The following is a 27,187-nucleotide window of genomic DNA, read 5'->3' as shown; positions in this document are numbered from 1 at the left end:
GGCAACTTTCAAAGTGCTTTAAAGTCTCTATCAATAAATACATTCTAATAATGGTTCATTAGGACAAGATCTAAGAACAGCATTCATCTAAAACTCTGCTGGGAAAGTGTTAATTTAAGAACCTTAGAAGGTCATTTAAAGACTGCTAGTGACTCAGCTTTTCAGACATCAAGTGGAAGTTCCACCATTTGGATGCCAAAACAGTGAAAAGTCTAGAAGCATGTCTTCCTTGTACCTTGTGAGATGGTATACCCAGTCAAGCAATGGTTGAAGATTGGAGTGAGTGTGGTGCAGTGTCATGTAAGATAAGAGTTGGAGGGGTTCTGGTCCAGTTTTGGTTTTGTAGGCAAGCACTAGTGTTTTAAATCTGTTGCAAAAAGTTACAGGAATCCAGTGGAGGTAGTGTATCAGTGGGCTGGTGTGGGGGAACCACGAATGACTATGAATCTTTTTACATTCTTCCATCTTTGTGCTTTTAGTTATGTCTCACTGGCTGAGAGTACCTGCCGTTCTCCCTTCTGTTCATGCACATGGAAAATGCAATAATGTTGCATTTAGACACTCTTATGTGCTAAATAATCAGCTTAGTGAGCAACTCTGAAGTATGCGCATCACTGTCAGATCATACAACAGGTGTTTTGGGATCAACCAGCAGGACTCCAGCTGCATTCAAGCACATACTGTACAAAAGCGCCAACCCAAGTTGAGGTCAATGGAGCCTTTGACATCTCTCAAGCCAATGTTTGGCCACTAAAAGACACAATAGCATGAGTCAGAAGGAGAAATGATTTAGAGTGCGTGTGCCATGGGCTTGTAATGGTTTTAGGCAGCAGAAGGCATGTCAGTGGGGCCTACACACTCCTCCATTTGGGGGCAATTGAGTGAATGGGTCTGTAAAACTAACAGACTCAGCGAACAATGGAGCCAAAAGACATTATTTCATGGCCGAGTGGGCCCCTTTAGCTGGAGCAGCTGACCTGCAGAGAGGCCTCTTGTTCAGAAGGGGCATATTTATGATGACCCCCAAATTCAAAAATGTCAGCAATCCCCCACTAACTTTCACCAGAAATTAAAGTTTGCAATCAGCTTCAGTGTAATATGCACCTGTGAGACTCATGGATAACTGGAATGAGTTTGGTAGCTGATAAAAAAAAGACACTGAAATCATAATACATTGAACAAAGCATTTTATTTTTTTCCCCCCTCAATAAATACAAGGGTCACAATGTTTATTGGCAGGATTCAGAGAGGCAGGCGATAATATGCTGAGCAAAATAGTGTTGGAAGTAAAATGTCTTGCTTGTGAAAATGTGTCAGATAAGATGAATGTACGGTTTGTCATGCAAACATATATCTACTTTCCTTCAAAGCCTACGATTAGGTGGTTGAGTGTTAAATAAGATTTTATACACATAAACTTACAGCTACATTAAAAACAAGACAGAAATATACACATATGCCTCACAACTCTGCTGTTACCTGCACTGTTACTTTAAATAATATTGAATCGAATGCTATTAAATGCGGTGAATATTTAAATGAACTCTGGGAATCGCAAATTTTTTTTGTACAAATAAAATCGCAAAAATGCTACCAGATGACAGGGTGTCAGTGTTGGATTAACCAACTGATTTTTAAAAAAGCTCTTAGCACATCACAGAGCCTTGCTTTAATTATAATGCCTTAATGTAGACCCTTTAAAAACCTACTGAATAATTTCACATTAACCGGTATAAAAAAAATAAAAAATTAAAAACATTCTCAATAACCTTCAACACCAAAGTTAGATTCAAGCAGTACAAATGTTCTACATCTCCAAAGGACTGTGCTTGTGTTTCGTTCACTTCTTTTCTGAATCTCAGCTACAGCACAGCCTTCGGTTTCACCTGAAGAATTACTTAGTGAGAGAAAGGAACTCTTATTTTAGTCCATTAAAAATATCAGTGTTTCATTTGTACAAGAAGAAAAAAAAAAAAAACTCGGCCACTTCAATCACCATCACAAAAAGACTGAAAATGTAAACACTTTAGGGGATTTTGTTTAAAAAAAAATTAAAAATTAAGACGCCGAAGAAAAAGACTAAAAAACAGACAACATTTAAAAAGTGCAATTTGCCTACACAAGCATTTAGAAGCTGAATGTTTCTACCTGTAGTATAATTCAACTTGTTTGAACTTTGGAGATGACTAGACTGATGCTAGATTGATAGCAATTAGTAAAGAATGATAACTGGCAGTGTATGTTGTTAAAACTTCTGATGGAAGGTAGCCAAATATTGTAAATAACAGAAATAAAATTCTCTTTATATTTTTGAAATAAATAAATTAGTAAAGATTTAATAAATAGATCCTACAGCCCTAAATGATGGATAAATCCATCTAATCTTGGAACGTGTTACTTGTGTGAGACTGCATATTAAAAATCGGTACCGAATACGACTTCAGTTTGAAAACTAAAGCAGCTAGGATGCAAGTTGTTGGTTTTGCTTTTAGGCTGCAGTCACTGCTGTGTCTGTCAGCAAAAGGTAGGTCTGTTTCAAAAACTGGACAATCCAGGTGCTCAATAAACATCTCAACAACTCGAATTATATCAACCGAATAAATTAGAAAATCAAAAAAAAAAAGAAAAACTTTATTACCCTTTCTAAAATACCCTTCCGTTCGACGCTACTTTAGAAGTTAAACGCTGTACAATACATTCAGTGAGTGTCAAACTCAGCAAAAAACATGGAGCAGAACCCTCATGGGTCGAGCTGAAACAGTCACATTGCAAGTGCTATCCAGTTCCCCTCTACACACTTAGAGCCCCTCCCCTTTACCGTTACCGTTACCCACAATCAGTAGTGCAACACTGCTAGTGCTCTTCGATCCTTAAGACACTATTTTTGCTTTAAAAAAAAAAAACTCTAGTAAAGTAAAATGTTAAAAATCCCAAAAGGACTAACTGGTATGCGCATGCCTTTTTTCCCGTTTTCTTCCAGTGATGACCTCCACCAGAAATCTTTTTCTTTGGAATTTCCTCATTTTTCTGGACCTGACATGACAAGAGGCAAAATAATAATAATAATAATTTAAAAAAAAGGTCATTAATGTGAAATTCTCTACACTCCAGTAACAAACAGCTGAGGCAAAAAAAGATCTTCTTGGCTTCTCCTAATACTCCACACTAAAAGTTACACAAGACGGCCAACGAATCACCTTAGGCTAGATTAACAAATCTAGAATGTTCATCACAAAAGTGTAATCTTAACAGGAAGACTGGTTGCGTTCTTTTAGTGACAAAATCGAGTCATTAATGCGCCTTTTTTTTTTTAAATACTTTGCAATACGCTGTAAGTCTTAAGCACACGTACAAAAAAAGGTGAATGTTTAGTTTCCTACACCAGATTGTCTAAAAGTGAAGTGCCAGGAATGAGGGGGCTGCTGTAGGGAGCAGAAAGGAGCTCTGGACCTCACAGAACCAGAGCTCTGGAGGTGCATGATGGCAGCTGGGAGGAATTCAGGTAGTGTCTTGCTTGCTCAGTCATGATTAGCTGGTCCTGTGTCTTCCCGAACACCACTGTCTCCCACTCACTGCTCACCTAACAAGATAGAGCATCAGGTTTAAGTACACAATACATATCACCAGATTAGAAAAGCCTTTATTAGTCACATATACATGTCAGCACAGTCAAATTCTTTCCTTGCAAATCCCAGCTTGTGCGGAACCTGGGGTCAGAAAGCAGGGTCAGCTATGATACAGCACCCCTGGAGCACAGAGGGTTAAGGGCCTTGCTCAGGGGCCCAAGAGTGGCAGCTTGGCGATACTGGGGCTTGAACCCTCAACCTTCCGATCAGCAACCCAGAGCCTTAACCACCTTAAGCTCCTTCTTTAAGCTCAAGATGTCATACCTGTAAAGTGTCTTACCTGCGTGGAGGCCTGGTAGACTGGGCTTCGCTGTGTAAGGAGCTCCTTTTTTGCCTGAGGGCTGAGAGGGCAGATGGGAAGTTGGGAGTCCATTTTCAGTGAGCCTGGGGAACAGATGAGCTCCTCCTCTCCTTCTGTCAGTGGGGTCATCAGAATTGTGCTGCTCAACATGCCATCGTTATGAGACTGTTGGAAAAAAGAATCTTATGACTACACTTACTTCACAAACATAGTCTACATTAAGCAAATATGTGGCAGGGCTGCTTGTTTTGTTGCTGAGAAATCGGAATCTGTCCTCGGCTCAGACGATTCTCCCATGATGGAAAACCATGATGGATTCCTTCTGGTTTTTTTTTTTGTTATATGTAACAAACATGACTTTAATCCAATCATTATTGGTATTAGATTGTGTGGAATGTCTACCATGCAAGTTGTTACAGTAGAAACTGTCATGGAATGTACTATATTAGAATGAGTGTGTTCATAGTATTATAAAATTAACATATAATTCATGTGAACCTAGGGCTTGTACTGTATTGTATTGCTGCCAAACTACCATTAATCTACTAGATTGAAAAGTATTAATTCAGACAATAAAATCCTGTACTGGTTACATTTTTGCTCTTACCTGTGTGCTACTGCTAATCTGCTGCTGAGGAAACAGTTGCACACTGAGACAGTCTTTTCCCCAACTGTCCAACAGCAAAGACTTCCTCACCTTCCTGGCTGGAGCCTCCACCTATACATCAGACAAACAATGTCAGAAAAAAAGTATTTGTTGAGGTAAACACTACACTGTACAGTTCATAAAGAAAAATGAGCAGCGTGAAAGTCCTGTGTACCTCATACGCTCTTTGTTCAGGCTGTCCATGAATAAAAATATCCGTCCCTGTCTCCTCCTTCAACACTTCCCTAATGTCTTCCTCTAGAAAAGCCAGTGGCTGAGGCTGTGCACAGAAAAAAAAAATTACAAATGCACATATTGTACGCTTGTCTCACACACATGCACTGTATTAACCATTCAATCAAGGTAAAGATACTGACCACCATTTTTAAGGGCCCGTGCATCTTTTCCTGGGCAGCCAAGGCATTTTTGAATGGAGTGGGTGTCCTTGGAGTGTGAACCATTATAGACTTGCGCACTTTGGGTGTCCTGAAACTGCACAAATAAAGATGTATTTATACGCTGCTGAATTCTCATGCACAAGAAGTACTGTTTTATGCCTTGTGATTTCTTGCTAACGTGACAAGCCAGGTTTTTATAGATCTTATACAAGAGAGAGTGTTTCTTATGCAACTTCAATTGAAAGAAAAAGAGAGTATGTGATAACAGGAACCAGATATAAACAGATAAATAGTGTGGTTTTAGTGTTAGTAATACTGCCAATAGTATCATATCTTACCCAGCATTCTCCTTCTGATGTTTGGGTGTGGTTTCTCTCTGCTGCGGAGTGCTGGAGAAGTTTTTCTGTGCGCACACCGGAGTGGAAGTTAGTGCAGGATTGTCCAGGTTTATATGCTCAGCTCCAGATATGTTGAAGAACTGTAAAAGGAGTTGAAATTAGAAAGAGACATGAGAAACACTCTGGGTAAAACAGAGAAACTGTATATGAACAAATACACTTTTGTGGTTATATTCTGGTTCACACTTCATACCTGAGAGGGTGAGAACGGAAGTCCTTTAACTGGTGTGCTTTTCAGAGAATTCCTGTTGTCTGTGAAAGAGCCACAGTTTGCCTCATCACTAGGTGACTGGTCTGCTCTCTCTCTCGTCTTCTTCCTTGATAGGCCAAGTGGAGGAGAGTTGAATTTGCCCACAGTGCGAGTGCTATGAGGAACGTGTTTCTCCTGAATCATTCCAGCACGGGGCCTGCACAGAGCAGGGGCAGGAGTAGGGTACCCAAGATCCTCTGTGTCCTCATCTTGAGCTGAGTATGCGTCATCAAGGACAGGGGGTTTCAGAGGACTGACGGATAGGTCAAAACTTCCCACCTCGCTCCATGCCATAGGATCCTGCATTGGATCCAAAGCGTGTAACAGGTTTGTTAATAATTTGATAAATAGAGAAGCATTTTTGTTGTAAAATTTTGGAAATAGAGAGAAAAAGAAATAAAAATAAACGTTAGTGATTTTGGTGTAAATGAGTGCCTCCTGCTCACCGAGTCGATGAGGTCTATCGTTTCTGCAAACTCAGGAATGGTCTGCAGACTAGAGAGCACAGCGCTAGCCTCCACTGCTAGAAACTTGCTGGGAGAAACATGCAGTGGTACAGGAGTAGCACGGCTCTTCTCTGCTCGTCCCACCTCAACACCTGACTCTTCGGAAGTCCCTGTGGTACTTATGGTATCATCCGCCAGACTCTCTGACCAGGTCGAGTAGCTTTCTGGGTTCTAAACAAGAACCAATCATTGTGAGTCAGACAGGTGAGTACTACAGCCAATAGAATGAGATTGATGACTGATTGATGATAGTTATAATGAAAAATAATGTAGTTTCCAGACTGGTGAATAAAAATAAAAAAATAAAAAAAACCACTAACGGAGAGACAGCAGGCTAATCAGAAACCCATTCCTGCTCTCGGAATGAGTTACTCTGATTTTACTGGTGTGAATGGTAAACATTAATAAGGCCATTATTACGTAACGAGTTAAATTATACTTTAACAGTTCCTAACAAGCTACTCATATTTCAGAATATCTCAAAGGTCTGGATAGAACAACAACAAAAAAAAATAATCACTGCTGCCAAGTTGTAGAGCACAAAAAGAGAAAAGAAAAAAAAGGACAAAGTTTGAGCTACAATGAAAGCAATGACTTTCAAGCAGGTTTTCTTCGCCAGGCGCTCTCATGCTGTGCGCTAAAGGATCTAGTTACTGACAGCAGGCCACTATCAGGTGGAGTAGCAATGAGGGTAAGCGAGGGTCACCAAGCGCAGATGTTGTGAGGGGCAAAAAAGGGGGATAAGGGAAGTATGGAAGGGGTAGGGAAGCCTAAGCGCACTACTCTACGCGCACACACAGTGGTTCTTACACAAGGACCGGACTGTCTTCTGACTTCATTCTCAGCGGACATAAGGAGCAGCTCTAGCTCCTTAATCCGCTGCTCTTTGTCGGGATCGTCATGGCACGGCTGTGAGATGATGAACCGGGAGGAAATGAAGGAAAAGACAGAAGGAGAGACGGAGACAACGATTTTACTGTCAAAAACACAAAACATTTCAACGAAGGTTCTGATCCCAAATTCCACTGAGGTTTTGAAATTGCTTTTTCTTTTCTTTCTTTTTTTCCACAAGGCCAGAATGTAAGATACGATTTGCAGAATACCCATGATGTTATTTAGAATAAGAGAAATTCAGAATCAGAATTTATAACACCAGCATGCAGAACACAACACTGACAGTTGAGAAAAATTTTTTGATTCGAGAGAAAAGTATTGCAGGAAGGGGAAAAAACAGGGAAGAAAAAAACAACACAAAACGAGGAAAAAAAAAAAAAAGCATGAAAGTGGCACTTACCGACATAAAGCTCGAACTCTCTGTCATGCTGTCCATACCCTGTCCATTTGCAGACCCATACATATATCCTGCTACCTACACAGCCAAAAAGAAAACAAATTAATATTTTTTTTGCAAAAATAACTAAATGCTTACTCACCGTTGGAATATTATGTCAGCAAATATTAAAAATGCACATTATAATTAAATAAATATAAACATTTTAAACATTCTAAGTTTGACTATAGCACCTCATGCTTGGCACTATAGCGGTTGTCACCTGTGACTGACTGCTGACTAGCAGATGGCTATCGACATGCGATTGCTCCACAGACTGACAGCCTTTATGGCGTCTCTTCTGTGGCTGTTCAGCACTGAAGCTCCTGTTGCCGTCCTGCAGGTAACCTTCCTGCTCCACCTTCCTGCGCATTGTGGAGTTCCAGTGGTTTTTGATAGAGTTGTCTGTCCTGAAAATAAAATACAGTTACACAAACGTTTTGCTAATACAGGGTTGAAGAACTCATTAGTTATTTAAATAGTTAGTAAACCAGGCAGGTGAAACAACAAACTGCTGACCAATTTTTTGTTCTACTGGTTAAATCTAGGGGTAAATAAAAGGATGTAATAAAGTATATAGGTGCAGGAATTCAGTTACTTTTAAAGCACATTTTCTCTTTTTTGTTTTTTTTAACAAAAGTCAATAGAATGTAAGGCTTTCTTCTTTCTGTAGATGTCTACTGAGTCAATTTGAGTTCAAGGCTACTGATTTTAGATTACAAACACAAAACATTATACCTTCCAGGCAACAACTTTGAGATCTCAGCCCAGCGGTTACCAAGCCGTTTGTGTGCCTCGTAGATAATGCGATCCTCTTCCTGAGTCCAGGAGGACTTCTTCACGTCAGGGTTGAGATGGTTGTGCCAGCGCTCTCGACATTGCTTGCCTATACGGCCCTGTAGGTGCTTAGCGATGACGGACCAGCGCTTCGGCCCGTATTTGTGCACCAGTTCTATTACCTGTAATGATACAGAATATTCATTTGAGAAAAAAACTAAAGTAAAAAATTCATAGCAAAGGTGGAAACTTTTTTTTTTTCTTTTTTAATCTTATTTATACTTCTAAAAACAAATGTCTCAATGTAATACAAGTTGTTCTGGCTTGTTTGAATTTGAATGTATGCAAGCTGAAGTTTTCCACAAATGCTTGCTGTTTTTTTTCTTCCATTTACAGGGAGAGCGGGAATCATATTTGCATAGTGAGACAGCATTTACTGCATTCCTCTGGTGCTGAGGTCACTGAAGCTATTATTATTCAGGGAATGCATTACTCCACCTCTTAGCTATTTGTTCCCAATCGAGCTTTGTGCAGACCTGGCTCTGAAACGTCCTCACAGAAAATGATTATTAGAGAAAGTGTGTCTTAACCTAAAACGTTCTACATTACACAAATAAATGTGGTACAGTATGCAGATCTTATTACAATCTCTTCTCTTATTTTGCAGTTTACTAAAAACCTCTAGAACTATGGTAAAGCTTCAACATATACTTCAGGGTGGGCTCTTACACAAGGGATTTCTGCTACCCTGAAATGTCATTATTTCGTAGCGCCCACCTCCCATGTCATCCCATCAGGCCGGTGAACACCCAGCTCGTCTTACCCTATGATCCTCCTCTTTTGTCCAGGGTCCTTTCACCAGTTCTGGGTTTAGAACTTTCTGCCAGCGGTGTTGACACTGGCCATCTGTCCTCGTCTGTGGAGAACCAACAAAATCCCAGTTTAGCACCTGCAGGTACTCTACACCTGCAATAGAACCTGAAGCTGCTAAAACTAAATGTATTTTAATTTGCTTACACTGTGATTTGCTTTTTTTTTTTTTTTTTTTTAAGTTGTTAAACGTTATTCTCTGTAAGAGCATATAATTAGCTAATAAGAATATATAAATGTTTATATAGTTAAATGTTTCTTCATTTTTCAAAGATTTGACCGATCACAGCACACTTTAACCATTTTCCTACTCTCTGCTCTATAAATATGTATATACATTTCTTTATTTATATCATTCCATAAAAACTGGTTTTGAAGTAATACAAAACAATTGCATGTAACCATCAAATGTATTTACTATTTAAATTGCATTAATGTTTATAAATAATAATTTTATCATTGATTTTTATTACTTACTGGGAAATAATTAGCGATCAATCTCCATGCATCTGTACCGTGCTGCTCGACAAGCTTCTTGAGCCTCTCGTCCTAAACAAAGTTTTAAAAAAATAATCAATGTCTCTTCATTAGTGATTCAGAAAGCATGAGATGGTTCATGCTTTCATTTATCTTTTGAATCTCAGGGAGTTTCCAATTAGCCTAAATTTACAGTCTTAAAATATTGCATCAACAGGGTTTCATCAGTCAGTGCTAAAATCTTAGCTGACCCATAAAACAGAGAAAAAACATTACCTCTTCTCTCGACCACTTCACTTTGCTGAGCAACTTTTTTGAGTTCTTGGGTTCGGTGTCAGTCTCTTTAGACTGACGGTCATCATCCTCATCCTCACTAAAAAAAAAAGGAAGGAAGGAATGAAAGATATTGAGGAGAAGTTTTCAATGCACTATTTTTTTTTTTTTTTACCTGTTGACCACCACCTTGTTTAAACCATGGTTTCAAAAAGAAAAAAAAAAAACATGCAACAAAAAGTCTGCAATCTGGCAACCCAGATTTTTTTTTACGCTGTAAACTATTACTGGTCTAATGAACCCCTAAAAGGTAAGCAAGTGCATTTTTTTTTTTTTTGGAAATGACCACAGAAACCCAGTTGAAATCCGTTCACAGGAATTCCTTGTTGCTTGGTAACATTTCCCCACATGCAGGGATCTGAAGGTTTAATCACGACACTGTGTCTTAAGATACTGAAGTATAAATGTCTCACCAAAGTAAGTCGCATTATCACTAAATCATAACTGGAAGAAAACACTGTATAAGACATAATAACAGTGACATAATCTGAAAATAACAAGAATTTGTGCACTTGTACACACTCCTCAGAGCTGCATGGTGTTCAAGGGTAAACTGTAGTCCAGCTCTGTCTCTTCATGAAAATCCAAAATCCTTCTACTAGGCATGTTTACGGGCCAAAAGCGGCCTCCTGTTGGTTGTAAAATGTTATAACTGTGATGAAAGAGCTATTTCAGCCAAGAAACATGGCAACTGGAGTTCAGCATGAAGCTCCCCCTCTGAGAAAGACTCTAATGGACTCTAAATAAACGGCCTCTTTTACTTTCTGAGGTAAACTGCTCACATCACTTATTCAGGAGGCAGGCCAAAGTCACTTTCAGCCAATGGCAGCACATAATCTGTCAGCCCAGTATATTTGAGGTTTCAAATCTATAACCTAAAGTTCCACAAAAAAAAAATATAAACACTGTCTCAACCAAAACAAAGTGTAATCAGATGTTAGCATCAGCATTTAGATGGCTTATAAACAATCCTGTAAATAAATTAATGCATGATTGAATGTGAGCTGTGTTCTGATCAGCAGTCGCTTTAAAAATAAAAAACAACACGTACAAGTGAAGTACTGTGGTTAAAAATTCAACCCACAACCGACACACACCCACACCCTTTATAAGGGGCACCGAAAAAGGGGCGAAAAAAAAAAACACACAAAAAAAACCACATAAAACACACGTGCAAACATAAAGCTATACATTATTCGACTGTTTGACACAATCTGTTCTCATTTACAAAAATGCATCTTTCTCTCTTTATAAAGGCAGCTAGTTGTTTTTGAGTACTTAATTTAGGTCCTTCTTTTCTCTCCCTGAATGAGAGCAAAGTCTTTGCACATAACCTCATAATGACTAAGTAGTTACATAATGACTTCATAGTCTGGAAATACCTAAGCCCGGCTTTTGCGAGTGCTGAGATCATCCCAACCGTTTCGCACATTTTTGGGGATTTTCAAACGAATTAACCTGTGAACCTGTGAAATCATGTCTGAATAGACATATAATGAATTTATAAGTAGATATTAATTTTGTACTCAATTCTGTATATACTTCACTATTCAGTGCTGTATATATGTCAGTTAAGTGGTAAAGTCCCTTCATCGTTAGTCTGAAATGACAGCGAATTTTGGAAATGAGCTCACTTTTTGTTTGCTGTTAAAATCTTGCACATCCTTTGCACAGCATGTTATGAATCGTTAAATAAGTTTCTATTAGCAACCCGGTGAAAAAGAAGCTCACTTTTTTTCTCAAGGGTTTAGGTCACTTGGCATATAAATGGGCATGCATCATATGTTTTCTGTAACTAAAAAGTCACTGTAATTACTATATATTTACATAACAGATCCATTAAATGGTGAATAAAGACACAATTGCTATAAGGCACCATGTACTTACATAATAACTCCATTTAATATGGCATGAAAAAGTAGCTCTAATCAATCTTATAAAGCTTTATCAATTGGATATGAAAATAAATATATATAAAATCCCTTTGAAAGGTGTAAGGAGTTTATACTGACAGTTTCATGTGTAAAATAAAGATAAGATAAATTACTTTAACACTATCTGGCTAATCAAGTAGCAGGTGATTTAGCTATAAGTGCTTGCTTATTTGTGTACATTGGATTATGGATTACCTCTAAAACCTGTATTATATTTGTATATAAGACACAAATTGCATGCTAGTTTTAATCAAGAAAAGAAATTTGATTAAAAAATAATAATTTATATAAATATAATTTTATATACACACACACACACACACACACACACACACACAGCACACAGCTACTTTGTAACGCTAACAACTATAGTAACTATAGTAACCCTGGTGTTTTAGTGCATATTGTTATATTGAAACGCAGTTAAAATGTATATACATGCAGTACGCCATGTCTATCTGTTATGTGTTTTACATTTTTATAAATACAGCAGGGAAACTTGGCGGAAAATATGCTTTGATCTGTGGCGCAGCTGTCAACAAGTGAAAATCCGTTTATGCAAAGTGCTTCCTTCGCGCTAATATCAGACTCCATACACAACAGATCATGCATCAGTAGATCATACACAACAGATCATGCATCAGTGGATCATACACAACAGATCATGCATCAGTGGATTATACACAACAGATCATGCATCAGTGGATCAAACACACCAGATCATGCATCAGTGGATCAAACACAACAGATCATACATCAGTAGATCATACACAACAGATCATACATCAGTAGATCATACACAACAGATCATTCATCAGAAGCAGATTAACAGTTACATTTGTTGCCTATTTATATGATTAATTGTTGAAGGTGTCTCACCTGCGTGGCTTCATGTTGGCCATGCGGATTGTGGAGCGTCACCCCAGTGACAGGATTCTTCTCCAAAGCAACAGTCAGAGAAATCCACAGTTGTACTTGCGCCTGGAAATCCGCGCGCGCACACACACAGACACACAGACACACACACACCAGAAATCAAACCCACTTCCGTTTATGACCTGTCAGACAGGTGTTCGAACGACTTCCAGTACAACGATGAGCGTCAAAAATCTTCCAGGCAACAACACCAACAACAACAAAACTATCCAAGACGCAGCTAAAAGCAAGTCAAGAAGAAGAGGAACATGCCGTTTTCTCTATGTATGTTTGCCCGCCGTGTCCGGAGCTCACGCCCTCCTCCTCCTCCTATTCCTCCTCTTCCTCTTCTTCTTCCTCCTCCTCCTTTTCTTCTTCTTCTTCTTCTTCTTCTTCTTCTACTACTCCTACTACTACTTCTTCTTCGGCTGATTTGTCCGTCCCGCCGAATCTCGCGCGCAGCCTCACTCCTGCTGCGTTTGAATCCTCGAATGTGATTGGCTAAAAAGGATAGGCGGCGCGCTCTGACACAATGCTCCATTCACAAATCCACCACCAATAACAACAGTAGCACACTGCCCTGACTTCTACATAGAACCTCACACACACACACACACACACTACATGATTACACCACGCAGATCATGCACTGTTTGGACAAAATGAACTTCACTAACATACCCACATTTACTTTATTTGAGCGTCTCACTCAATGGATTTCCCCTTGCCCTCACAATAAATGTCACTCTTCTTCTTCTAGGTTTTGGTTTCATGTGGTGTCCACATACTTTTGAACAGATTTACCATTAAAGACAGCTATAACCCAGAGTATGTATATATATATATATATATATATATATATATATATATATATATATATATATATATATATATATATATATTTTAGGGCTGTCAAAATTAATTATAAACTCGTAAACGCAAATTTGTTTTAACAGAACTCATTTTATTAATGCGCGCTTAACGCAGCGTTGCTGTTTGACCATTTTTATAAAAGATATAAATAATTCAATGCAAAAGACGAGGAATTAAAATCTTTAACGCAACACATTTATTCATACATTTATATATAAAATAAAAAACTCCACCAAAAAAAAAGGATTTTAATCAATAAACTATCTGTTTTACAGTTTAAGTCTCAAATCAAGCACCAAAATCCGCCATGATGCACACATCCGGCAAATAAAACCGTCCGTGTGGAAAAATAGCTAAAGTTCTTTTTGGTGTCCTGATGATTTACGCAATTTAAAAACACCATAATTACTTTAAAACGTTTACAAGAATATTTTGTCTTTATGCTCCATGTTGAGCATGGCTTCGCTTATAATAAACAAACATTTGCATAAAGCATCCATATTTGTCCATGCCCATGGTGATTAAAGTATTGAAAACTTGAAAAGTATTCATTTAAGGTACATTTAGAACAGATAAAATGTGTGATTATGTTGCGATTAATCCTGAGTTAAAATATTTTAATCAACCGATAGCCCTAATTTTTTAGTAGAGTAAAGAAGGCAGGAAACTTTGAAGTATTTGTGAGACTGGTTTAATTTCTAAATTGTAGTATATCGCCCTCTAGTGGCTGAACAGTTTTCTTCTTCTTCATCATCATCATCATCATCGTCATTAAAAATAAAATGATCAAATAGACAGTACTTTTCAAAGCATTATTAAATAGTATTTACTTGATTAATAATGTTTAATTAAATGTAGTTTAATGGTGTATTTAACGCACTCACGTATTTAGAATTTTTTCTAAATTGCTCTGATATCTTAAAAAAAGTCTAGAAGGTCTTTAAATTCTGACAGGTATATAGACTTCTATATATCTCTCTTTCAATTTCCATACACGTATAAGTGAAAATCAGAAAAATACAATAATTTAAGGTCATTACTATATTTCCTAACATGTTATATGATTTATGTAGCATAGGACAAAAATAGGAAAATAATGGGTTGCTGCTGTGTTTTTGCTGCCACAAATACATCAAAATTCACACCATCATCTTCTGTTAACGAGCTTTTTTTATTAGCTTTTAATAAATATAGTACATAGAAGAAGAAGAAAAATAAGAAGAGGAAGAAACAGAAGAATGAAAATAATAACAACATATTATTTTACAGACGTTGTAGAGATGTTGTGTATGCCCACATGTTCACATGTTTATGTGCAGAAGCCACACACACACACACACACACACACACACACATACATTCTCCACTGTATGAACATAAACATTCACATTTCTTGGGAAATAAAAGTTGAAAAACCACACAAACCCTCTTTGCACATTCACATTCAAGGTCATATAACAATTACATTATTTTTTTTGGAAACAATGTTTCAGTCCTAATACTAGAGCCCTATAACAAAATATTTTCATAATTTTCAAATATCCCACATGTATTTAAATAAAGAATGGAAAATATGAATAAAAGAAAGAAAGAAAGAAAGAAAGAAAGAAAGAAAGAAAGAAAGAAAGAAAGAAAGAAACGCTATTTATTTTTTACATTTTTCCCCGTGGCTTGGAGGAAGTGATGTACTCCATTTCCCCGAAAGGTGGCGCTGTTGTGTTGCGTCTACATAGAATATCTTCATTTGAAGTCGGTCCCGTGACAAATAGCTTCAGGAAAAACGTCAGTAAACTTTCGGGACAGCTTTAGTTGGCAGTTCCTTCACAAGCAAACATTATGGATACCGGAAAATCCAGCTTCTGCTCGTTTATCTGTGGAAAAGTTTAAGAGGTTCCACACAACTAAGGTTGGGATTTCTGGTTTGGACTTCCTCTGGATTGTGCTGTGCGTTCTGGGGAAACTTGGTTAAAAGGCAAGTGATAAAACCAGCAGTCATGGAAACTTTCTAACAATCTGCTTGTAGAGGCAACAGTGGGAGAAAAAGATCACAGAATAAGTTGGTTTGTTTTGGTTATTTTGTCTCTTCTTTGCTATGAGACATCTCATGAAATTAAGTTACAATTTTTCGGGCTTTCAGTTTTGTTTGTTTGTTTGTTTGTTTGTTTGTTTTGCTTTCATGTTTGCTTGCATGGCTACTTTGAAGATGGGACTGAAAAACTTTCCGGAAATATCTGAAATAAAAAAGATTTGGAAGCTATTTTTAATATCTTGAATTGAAATTCGGAAAACTTGTCATAATTATTGATTAATTAATTGATTGATTGATTTTCTTTGGTATTTCTTGCATGGGTGGATGATGGGTTATATAAATGAATATTTCAGTTGTCTATGTCCCTGGTTTTTCAATGTGGGGTCCAACATTATAGCACAAGATGTCGCAGGTAAAAAAGGTGCAAAAGGTTCGAGAACCCCTGGTAAACATAGAGTATCATATACTTTTAATTTTTTTGCAGCTCAAACTTGACATTCTATAACTTCGAAGTTAAACATTCACTAAACTGTGAATGTTTTGTAATGTCTTCAAATCAGACATCAACAATAGTCGACACTATGAAACCGTCCAAACACACTTTTGTCATTGCCTCCTGTTCAGGTGTATGAGATCCTGTATAGCATGTTACTACACGTATGTGTGTTGATTTGGAAGAACATCAGATGACTTTTAGAGTGATTAATCCCAAATTGTTATATTTTGGTACATTAACCTCTGTAGGTTATTTTTATATTGCCTAATATCTTTGAATGCCTGGGTGGAACTTTTCCTCTTTTTCATGGTGTTTGCCCAGTAGTAGACTATTCTCAGTTCCTACTTTTACTTTCAGAATTAAATGTCAGACTGTATTTCAGTTGCTAGTCTTAGAACAGACCTTGAATTGTGTGCTCTGCTTCCTTCTAGTGAGGTCTGGACAATAAGGACCTGAGAATCCTTCTACCTTAGATAGCAATTGGGTCAGATATGTAGGTGTATGTGTTCTTGGTTAAAGCTAAAATGTGTTATAAAGACCACTGAAGTGTGGGAAAACTGCTTATACGTTCGAAACAACCATCCAGGCTTGAGTGAAGACCTCATTATGTGTATAAATTGGAAGCATTAAAATGTAAGTGTATGTTGAAAATGATGTTGCTCGTATCTATTGTCACAATTGACAACTTTTTTTCACCTACTAAGCAGAAACCAATGACCAAGATAGATTTGTACTTAAGATCTGCTGCCGCTGCTATAATCATGAAGCCTGTCCTTGTGTGCATACCAGGACTCTTCAATCTGCTCCATACTGAACATACTTTCACATGAACTATTGTCTATCTTCATTCTTCTGTTTAGACCCGTATACTGTAATGCATTAAAATGGAACTATCCATTGTCACCCAGTGTCTGGTTTGCTCGTTAGGGATCTAAATCTGCCTCCGGATTTTTGTAAAGCTGCTTTGTAACAATGTCTATTGTTGGACACACAAAACAAATAGAGTGAAATTGAAAGTTGCACTGCGAGTCATGAGCTGAAATACGCTTAAGTACATTTACATCTTGGGGGGGTTTAATAAGTACTTTTTATAAATATTCAATCAAAACACATGTATAATAGCAATCTAAGGGCAGTTGATGAATTCTGTCATTCTCAATATAATTTTCAATTAATCCCACTAGAACTTCAAACGGGTGAAAATACAACATTAGAGAAAGTTTTAGCAAAGTTGCTATTTGGAATATTTTGTTGGGTATTTTTTGAAATAAGCAATATGGTTCTGATTACACTTTTCTGGATGTTTTTGTGGTATTCCTGTGTCATCAGAATTATGCTGAGGCCATAACCACAAATGCTAACTTCTGAGAATAGGGTCATCCTGCTTCTGAAAGCATTCATTTGACTTCATGAAATTGTTCCAGCAAAATACAGGTTTGTGTTCACAAACTGTCCTTAGACTTCCATTCTAAAGAAGTTTATATTTTCACAGCACAGACTCTCAAAATCGGCTCAATTTCATGGTCCACGACATGCTACAGATGCAGTGTGTAGAGATTATCAGACATAATTCTTGGTTATTTTCCTACCATGTTCCTTGGTCTTTAGTCTTTTTTTTTTTTTTTTTTGCGGTACTACAGTGTCCTATTGTTGTGTTGTGAAGTTGGTGTGTAATCTGTAGTTATTTGCATTCCGTGTAAAAGGTAGCTGAGTGTTTTTTTTCTTTCCCCTCAGGGAGACAGAAATATGTACGGAATGTTAACAAGTGGTTCCTCTTTTTTGTTTTATACCGTTTGGAAGAGTACCAGGACCACCATTACGTTGAAGGTTTTTATATTTAACTATTTGGAGGGCAAGAAAGGATAATCAAGGTTTTTCTACAATTAAAGCTGCAAGGATTAATTTGTAAAGCCTTGCTTTATTCTATAACATTAAAATTAATCCCAATTTACACTGTAGTGCACATTTACTCTGTTTACGTGTGGTGAGACCTGTGATGTATGGTTTAGAGACAGTGGCATTGAGTAAAAGACAGGAGGTGGAGTTGGAGGTAGCAGAGCTGAAGATGTTGAGGTTTTCGTTGGGAGTGACGACGATGGACAGGATTAGAAATGAGTTTATTAGAGGGCTAGCGCATGTAAGACGTTTTGGAGACAAAGCGAAGGAGGCGAGATTGAGATGGTTTGGACATGTGCAGAGGAGGGACATGGGGTATATCAGTAGGAGAATGCTGAGGATGGAGCCACCAGGAAGGAGGAAAAGAGGAAGGCCAAGGAGGAGGGTTGTGGTGAGGGAAGACATGCAGGTTGTTCGGTTGAAAGAGGCAGATTTAGAGGACAGGGGGTTATGGAGACGGATGATCCGCTGTGGGAACCCCTAATGGAAGAAGCCGAAAGAAAAGAAGAAGAAGACGACACAAAGAAATGTTTGCAAGTGGATAGAATATGAGTTTTGAGTAATTTTGGTTTTTTTTAACATGCAAATTTATACAATTCAATATATAATATTTTGAATATTTGGCCTTTTCCCTACATATAGTCTGTATTCTATCATTTATATATCCTTCAACATTCTTTTTTATATTGCGTCTTCTTTTCTCTATCAATGTCAAATCAGTAAAAATATTTTAATATTCAGAAACCCAACACATTTAGCAATTTTTACAATTTTTTTACCAGTTTATTAGAACCTTAAATTTGGTAAATATATGAGACTAATAAGATTGCATTCACAGTTGGGCTGTTTGCTGTGGCACTGAGACAGTGGGAGTAGCAAAATCAAGCTGAAGGAAATAGAGGAGGAGTCAGTCTGGCAGCTCAATGCTTCACACTGTGTGCACTGTGTGACTTAATTAGTGACCCTAATGGAGTCCCGCTGCTGTCATGCCAAGCTTTTCCATTCACGCAGCTCTCTCAAGCAGTATTAAAGAGCTATAATGCACTGTGGTCAGGCAACAGGATTGGTGAACGGTCGCAGCCCTGGTTTCTTACTCTGATCATGTTTTTCCTTTCTATTCATACAATACTAGAATGGACAGCAAGTTGAGTCTTTGAACTGTGCTCCAAAGCGGAGCACTAAGGAACCGCTGTTATACAGAGCTGCCTTCATTGAGTCCGGTCTGGAAGAACCACGAGGATGGACGCTCGTTCAAACTGCCCTAATGTCAGCATCCCCTGCCACAATGAGCAGAGAGACAAGAAAAAACGTTATACTGTAAGTACGTTTTACCTCATTGATTGCTCCTGGAAAAAATAAGTAAAAGTTGTGCCCTTGATGCAAGTTCTCTTTATTCACTACATTGCTCTGGTCTTAGGTTTACAAAGTGATGGTCAGAGTTGGAAGGCATGAGTGGTTTGTCTTCAGGAGATATACAGAATTTGATAAACTTTATAATACAGTAAGTGAAGACACTACATGTATTGACATTTATATGTGTATATTTTACAGTCGGACATGTTAAAATACTGAGATTTCAGAATTGCAAATGAAACCGTGATGATTTTTCCTGGGATCTGGCATGATGTAAAACCCAATGTATTTTACTACAGTTGAGAAAACAGTATCCTGCTCTGAATCTGAAGATACCTGCTAAGAGAATATTTGGTGACAACTTCGACCCAGGTATTAATAGTTAATATTGTACTCATATGAAGTATTTTACAGCCTAAAGTCCATTTAACAAAATAACGATTATTTAATGACAAGACTTTCTTCACAGAACTTTAATTATCTTAGTGCCTTTTTTTTTTTTATGTGCCTTTAAATGTAAATTAAATCGAGAAGGTGTGCAATTGTGGATCTTGGTCTTTTAATGGTTTGAGGTATTGGCGACATAAAACCATGCATTTTTAATTGTAACTCGGTTTTTTAACCAGTTAAATGACAAATGCGGAAGTCAGTCACTGCTCAAGTAATAGAATGCATGCGTTTACAATTTGAACATGTGACAAAGGCTTGAATTAAGTACATACTATCCTCTCAATGTCACTCGCATTCGGAGAAGTTGACGGCTTGAACCCTGTCTACTATGCAATATTATAGGAGATTACATAATCTGCATAGTAGGGCATTGACTGTTTACTCCAAAAGCACTGCCTACCTTCATTTCCTGCGTGGTTCTTGAATAGCTGATCAACCTGTTTACATCCTAACTATAATGAATACAAACATGCATATTTTTTTGTTATTATTTTCCTCAGAGTTTATAAAGCAGAGAAGAACAGGGTTACACGAGTTCATTCAGAAAATCGTGTCCCTTCCACAGCTCAGCAGTCAGTAAGTACATCAGTCAGTTATTTATTCAGTGCTTCATGAACATTATTATTCATGAACAGTCGTCCTGACAAGTCCACCAGACTTATGCAAATTTCTGATCTTCTGGGAGATCAAAATGTCCTAATCATGCAAATATAGCAAAAAAAAAATTTTTTTTATATCTTTCTATTTTATCAGCTGCAGCTGTATATACCTTTTATATGCATTACATTTGTGACTTTACTTTTTTTCGCTTTGTATGATCTTAGTAAAAAAAAGTTTACCATTTGTCACAGCTCTGACGTTCGAGACTTTCTTCAAATGGACAAAACCCAAAATGTCTCAGATATCTCAGAAGATGAAGATGAGAAGGTTTGTCACAATCTACACTGTTCATTTTTTTTTTTTTTTTTTGGTTAACTTGATTGAATTTTGAAAGCCTTTTGGGTTATGAGGTGAAATTACTTCTTTTTATTTCATAAGAACATGAATTAATGTTGTTGAAGTTATAAAGATAAATGATGGCCATGTAAGATATTAAAGAGAATTTATGTTTTGAAAAATATGCCTAAAAAGAGAGAAACATTTTCCTCCAATTAAATAGCAGATGAATCAATCAAAAGGTTTAAATTCATCTTGTTTTTAAAATACAAAGAAAAAGTGCATGTCATTATCTTATGACTTTAAAACACCCACACACACACTCAGGTTTTACCATAAACAAGTGATATGTAAAATTATTTTATCTAATGTTTACCATGTTCTTTAAATACTTGCTTTTCGAATTACTCTTACAGAATACCTCTACCTCCAGAAATATTAACCTGGGACCTTCTGCAAACCCTCAGTATGTACATTTCCAGCACTGCTACTTGTTTATTTTGCTCTTATACTATATATGATGAAGTGAAACTAAAAAAAAAAAAAACCTATCACTGATTTACAGTAATCATCGACTCTTTCAACACTGATTTTTTTTTCCTTTTACTTCCAGAGCAAAACCCACCGACTTTGACTTCCTAAAAGTGATTGGTAAAGGGAGCTTTGGAAAGGTATGTTTGTGCCTAATGTATTCTGTTCATCTGTGTGAATGATTCGTTGTGAAAATGTGTATGTAAACTCTCTATACACTTAATAAAGAACATGGTTATCTATTTATCTATTCTGTCATTTATGTGGCAGAAGTGCAAAAACGCTTATCTTGTGGAAATTTCACACACAGCAGCCTTTAGAGTGGTGTGAAAAGCAAAAAAAAACCCAGTTAGCAAGAATTCTGTGGGTGTGGACACTTTGTTGATTAAAGAGGTCAGAGACTTCATTGATTAGTTATATGAGGTTGTTATGGCACAGGGTCATCAATGCTGTACAGTTGAGGATTAGAAAAAGAAAATAATTTGCTCTTTGTCCAATTTTCAACTATACAGTTTGGGTAAGTCTGTTCCCACATTTAAAGTCACGCAGAACACACATTTTTTTCATTCTAAATTTGGATGTGAGCAGCCAATAAAGTGCTTGTACTTTATCTGCATTGTACTGCTGTCACATGTGTGACTGATTAGATAACTGCGTGAAGGTGCTTCTAATGAAATGGACAGTGAGGATATAATTGTATTTAAAGCTTTAATGCAGTCACCACTACATAAAGTGTGGTGGTATCAGTTCTCCAGGTACTGAAACCTCTTTTTTCCCATAAAGTGTTTTATTCGTTAGGTTTGTGGTAACAGCTAATAAACAACGTGTTTTCCCTCTGAGAATCGAGAGCTTCCAAGTTCTCCAAGATTCATACCGTGTTTCTGTTTAGGTTGGAGCTCTTAACCAAACATGATTTTTTTTATACCAAAAGGTCCTCCTTGCAAAGAGGAAACGAGACGGGAAGTGTTATGCAATCAAAGTGCTTCAGAAAAAAGTCATTTTAAAAAGAAGGGAGGTAAGTGTTTTAAAATGTCAAAACTCAAACTGCACTGCTATTCTTGTGAATATTTGAATTAAAATGCATCACATATCATTCTTCTTATAGTGTCCAAATTTTATTCCCCTTTCTTTATTTTATATACTGATAAACAGCAAAGGCACATCATGGCTGAGCGCAATGTGTTGCTAAAAAACGTGAAGCACCCTTTCCTAGTTGGATTGCACTATTCCTTCCAGACAACGGATAAGTTATACTTTGTCTTGGATTTCGTCAACGGTGGGGAAGTGAGTACTCTCTTTCGTGCAAAAGGCATGCGTGGAATGTCCTTTGATAGATGGAAAGTGGGAGTAGTCCAACATAGGAAGTGGGGCAAATGGACTGTTCTTAGGAACTTCTACCAATAGTCACAAACCATTATCTAGGCGATGAAGACACAGTTTTAAAAATAGACAAGGAAAGAGGAAAAAAAAATCAAGGAAGTGATGAAATCCTGGTAGTTTTTATATGCTTTCATAAAAAAAAAAAAATATATATATATATATATATATATATATATATATATATATATATATATATATATATATATATATATATAAAGGACTTACTCATTATATGTATGTGTACAGAAATTTAGCAGACATTTATTACCTCATTACCTCTATAACTGAAAAACTGGCCCATGAAATGTAAACATTTGAGATGAAAGAATAACGTGATCCTGACCTGAACACTTAGTAGGGCCTGAGTAACGTGGGAGTATGAAATCAAAGGCCATTGAAGACACGTGATTTGTTTTTGTTGTATTTGTATAATCCTTAAATAAAATCCTAAATAATGTTTTAACTTCTGTTTGTTTTAGCTATTCTTTCACCTACAAAAAGAGCGAACGTTTCCTGAGTTCAGGGCGAGGTTCTACATAGCTGAGATGGCAAGTGCACTGGGCTATCTACACTCTCTTAACATTGTTTACAGGTTGGTGCTTATATATAATGTACATTACAAAAATGAGTTAAAGTGAGTAAAATATAAGCTAAATAATGTGGCAAATATATTTACCTGTGAGTATATTTGGGCTGTTAAAATTGATCTCAAATCAAGCACCAAAATCCACTATGTTGCACACATCCGGCAATCAAAACCGTCCGTGTGGAAACAAAGCAAAAGTTCTGTTTGGTGTCCTGATGATTTACGTAATTTAAAATGCCATATTTACTTTTAAACATTTACAAGTATATTTTGTCTTAATGCTCACTGTTTAGTTTGTTTAACTAATAATAAACATTTGCATGAAACATTCATATTTGTCCAATGTTGATTGGAGTAGTGAAAACTTGAAAATATAAATTCAATCATGCGATAAATCGCGCTTAAATATTGTAAATGATTGGCCCTAGAATATATATGATGTATTGTTTAATAAGAACATACACATACACAAGTCATTTAAAAAAAAGAAATTCCACCTCTACAGTACATATTTAATGATTTAAATATTATGAAACCATCAGTGGTAAGATTAAATAAACATTTGTCTATTTTTTTTGTTTTCAATATTTTTTATCATAATATGAATTATTTTTTTCTAGATGTTAATTAAAATTCATGTTAGATAAAAGTCATGTTGGCAATTTCTTTTTCCATAATTAATTTATATTAATTAATGGGTTTTTTTTCCCCCATTTAAATGTCATTTTTATTTGCTGTAAATTGGAGTCTGGTCTTTCTCAATATAGCTCTGATTATTGATATAGTCTCTTATTTACAGCTTTTGGCCACAGCCATTCAAGGCATTCTGACAAAAAAAGAAATCTGATACCATGAAAACAGTTTAATTTACGGAAATTTTCAGAAAGAACAACTGAGGATTATATTTCACATTGTATGTTTTCCTCTAATGTTTTGCTTCATCAAAGCATAATATCGGACAAGTGTGATGTACATGTTGATGTTAGAAGGTTTTCAGTTACCTTAGCAATGTTATGAATCTTGCATGCGAGAATTGATTAAACAGCATGATGCTAATAAAACGCCTTGTTTATTATGGACTCCTCCTCGCTAACCACAAAGAGTGGCTCAACAAGTCCAACAACATGATGTAAACTAATGTTTTTATGTAGAATTGAAGGCACAGCCATTTATATCCAGAGAATTATGTAAATACCATGTTATCTGAATTATTTGTTGAGATAACATTGTACCACACCTAGATTTCAGCTTTCCTAGATGTTTAAACAAATATGACTCTTTTTTTTTTTAGGGATTTGAAACCGGAAAATATCCTGTTGGACTTCCAAGTATGTCTATCAATCCATCAATCAATGTATATTACTGTTGATATGATCATCTTGCTGAGAATGTGGCCTAATGGGCTCATGTCTTAGTCTCTGCTCAGTAGCATTAAAATTCTTTTCAGCTCTGATCAGAAATAGCCTTAGAAACCCTTTTTAAAAAACTGTTTCCTGTCTGTTAAGGGGCATGTGGTCTTGACGGATTTTGGACTGTGCAAAGAGGGAATTTCTCAAGCAGACACGACAACCACATTTTGTGGGACACCAGAGGTAATATTTTTGTGATGAGTAGCATCCATGTTGTTCTATCAACCTATAATAGTGAATTATATATACTCTTGTATATATATATATAACTCTTGTGTCCTATATCAGCTTCAAATATATTTGTTGGTTTTTCCCCCTAGTATCTGGCTCCGGAAGTTTTGAGAAAACAGCCCTACGACAACACCGTGGATTGGTGGTGTCTTGGTTCTGTACTATATGAGATGTTGTATGGCCTGGTAAGAAAACATTATGCTCATGTTTAAAAGCAAATTCGTTATTCTTGTATTCTGTCTAAATTTGGGATTACGTATGTGTTATCAACAGCCTCCGTTCTACAGTAGGGACACGCATGAAATGTATGATAACATCTTGCATAAGGAGCTGCCACTGCGCCCCGGGGCATCTATGATCGCCTGGTCCATTTTGCAGGCCCTTCTGGAGAAAGACAACACCAGGAGGCTGGGATACAAAGACGACTTTGTAAGTCTTTATTGTTGTATTGTTCGTTTAGCAGGACTGCTAGTTTCCGCTAGGAACTGACAAGCTTGGAATCTCAATAAGCAGCAGGTCGGTTCATTTCAACACACAGGTTGACTGTTTGAGTTGTGAATCACGTTTCAAGGGAAAGTGTTTCAAAGGAAATTGGTGCTGGGTTGGGTGGATATAAATTTTGCAAGATTTTTCTTTAAATAAATATTTGATTTATGCAAGGTTCTGCGGAAAGTATCAGAGACACTGAGTAGTTTTGGAGGAGGTGCTAAATCACACACAGAGATTAGGCTGTGAATGCTGTTTATGTACAAACCCCTGGTGGATGAGGTTGTAATATTTTTGTAAATGTCTAGATTTAATTCCTGTACATGAGGCTTTATAGATTACAATGTGAATGGCTTTGTTTCATTATTAAGAAGGGCAGTAATAGTTTATATTCTAGATTAGAATTAGGTAAACAATATATCGGTTTTATGAAAAGTAGTAGACTGTAGGTCGTTCTACATGCTGGTCAAAGACTGAAGACATTCCAGCTTCAGCAACTCTAACCAAAAGAACGTGGCTACACAAGTTAAACAAGATCCCTGGTAGAACTTTCCTTAATGAGACAACAGACAAGTTTTGATGTTGTTATATTTATGTATAAATAATCATTTTTTTGTCAAATGAACAGCCATGCTTAATCTTGAATATCTGCAAATTGTTGTTTCAGAATGAAGTTAAAAGCCATGCATTTTTTTCTTCCATTAACTGGGATGACCTTGTGCAGAAAAAAATCCCACCTCCATTTAATCCCAGTGTGGTAAATATCTTCAAATATATATTTATTTCATTACTTTTTAACAGTCTGCTGTATTATAGTGCATACAAAAAAACCCGCAATGACTTGGAATAAAACACCTAATAACGACCTTCAAATTACTCCAACACCTTTGTTTTTCTGTACAGGAGTCCCAGTATGACATATCAAATTTTGATCCTGAGTTCACAGAAGAAACCGTACCCAATTCGGTGTGCATCTGCAGGGACAACTCCATTGTCAATGCAAGTGTCATGGAGGCTGATGATGCTTTTCTGGGTTTTTCATATGCTCCACCTTCAGATGACTTTTTCCTGTAAAGAACTGTACTACAGCTACTTTATGCTACCAGAAATGACTTCTGTGTTCACCTTCATTATGGAAAACAAAAATTCAATGGCCAAACAAAGTCATTGTGCACTTGACAGATGGACAGACATCTTATGATGCAGGGTTTTTTCACCATTTTTTTTTTTTTTTATATTTCAACAACAGATTTCTATTTTGTATTGTGTATAAACCCGAGAAACTGTTATAGCTCAGGTATTATGTTTCCTCTTCCCTTGATTATTTTCTACAGTGGCAGGTTTTTTTTTTGTCGGGAAAACCGTGTAAGGTATTTTGAATCCAGATATGTACATTCCACATGTAATACCACATAATGAACTTTATTTTTTATGGCACTTATGATTATTGGTTTGTCCTCCTTTGAAAAATGACTCAGAAGAATACATTACAAGGCCATTTTTTCCCCAGAGTATTTTTCCCAGATATCTTTTTTTTTTTTTTTTTACCACCAAAGATATGTTTTGAACTAACATAAAAATGTAAATGTCGTAAATTGTGTAACTGCAGGATTGAAATGTAGTAAATTGTGGATATGTTGACCAACTTTGTTTCCAAAGGTTTTTGTGCATGCATATATATATATATATATATATATATATATAAAACTGTCTTTTTGTTCTCAACCCCTGTTAGCTTATGTATTTATTATGACAATATCTCTAGAAAAA

At 36.6% G+C, this 27,187-nt stretch overlaps 2 protein-coding genes across 4 annotated transcripts; one reads left to right on the top strand and one right to left on the bottom strand.

The window, feature by feature from the left end:
- Positions 1 to 1,170: 1,170 nt before the first annotated feature.
- Positions 1,171 to 13,161, bottom strand: mybl1 (v-myb avian myeloblastosis viral oncogene homolog-like 1). Of its 3 annotated transcripts, XM_046833483.1 has the most exons (17): positions 13,035 to 13,161; positions 12,726 to 12,827; positions 9,856 to 9,952; positions 9,580 to 9,651; positions 9,056 to 9,148; positions 8,194 to 8,414; positions 7,679 to 7,865; positions 7,420 to 7,494; positions 6,936 to 7,034; positions 6,066 to 6,296; positions 5,563 to 5,919; positions 5,310 to 5,449; positions 4,951 to 5,065; positions 4,749 to 4,853; positions 4,535 to 4,645; positions 3,907 to 4,092; positions 1,171 to 3,580 (listed from the first exon to the last, which is right to left on the bottom strand). In XM_046833483.1, exons 2-17 carry the CDS (start codon positions 12,746 to 12,748, stop codon positions 3,452 to 3,454), a joined length of 2,241 nt encoding a protein of 746 aa, XP_046689439.1. In that variant the 5' UTR covers positions 12,749 to 12,827; positions 13,035 to 13,161; the 3' UTR covers positions 1,171 to 3,451. The 3 variants fall into 3 exon arrangements, with proteins under 3 accessions (XP_046689439.1, XP_046689438.1, XP_046689440.1); XM_046833482.1 differs by lacking the exon at positions 13,035 to 13,161 and having other exon boundaries at positions 12,726 to 13,024; XM_046833484.1 differs by lacking the exons at positions 6,936 to 7,034; positions 13,035 to 13,161 and having other exon boundaries at positions 12,726 to 13,024.
- Positions 13,162 to 15,380: 2,219 nt separating this feature from the next.
- sgk3 (serum/glucocorticoid regulated kinase family member 3) lies at positions 15,381 to 27,062 on the top strand. The gene is made up of 17 exons (XM_046833485.1): positions 15,381 to 15,606; positions 19,188 to 19,372; positions 19,473 to 19,556; positions 19,708 to 19,780; positions 20,359 to 20,434; positions 20,710 to 20,785; positions 21,211 to 21,260; positions 21,408 to 21,465; positions 22,257 to 22,340; positions 22,478 to 22,609; positions 23,185 to 23,297; positions 24,583 to 24,619; positions 24,797 to 24,883; positions 25,021 to 25,116; positions 25,205 to 25,360; positions 26,085 to 26,174; positions 26,321 to 27,062. The coding sequence occupies exons 2-17, from the start codon at positions 19,295 to 19,297 to the stop codon at positions 26,489 to 26,491; spliced, it is 1,461 nt and encodes a 486-aa protein (XP_046689441.1). The 5' UTR covers positions 15,381 to 15,606; positions 19,188 to 19,294; the 3' UTR covers positions 26,492 to 27,062.
- The last annotated feature ends 125 nt before the right edge of the window (positions 27,063 to 27,187 follow it).

The sequence above is a fragment of the Silurus meridionalis genome, chromosome 21, assembly GCF_014805685.1.
Source record: "Silurus meridionalis isolate SWU-2019-XX chromosome 21, ASM1480568v1, whole genome shotgun sequence".
Classification (NCBI taxonomy): domain Eukaryota; kingdom Metazoa; phylum Chordata; class Actinopteri; order Siluriformes; family Siluridae; genus Silurus; species Silurus meridionalis.
The sequence above is the reverse complement of the archived record's forward strand: the minus strand, read 5'-3'. Positions and strand labels throughout refer to the sequence as shown.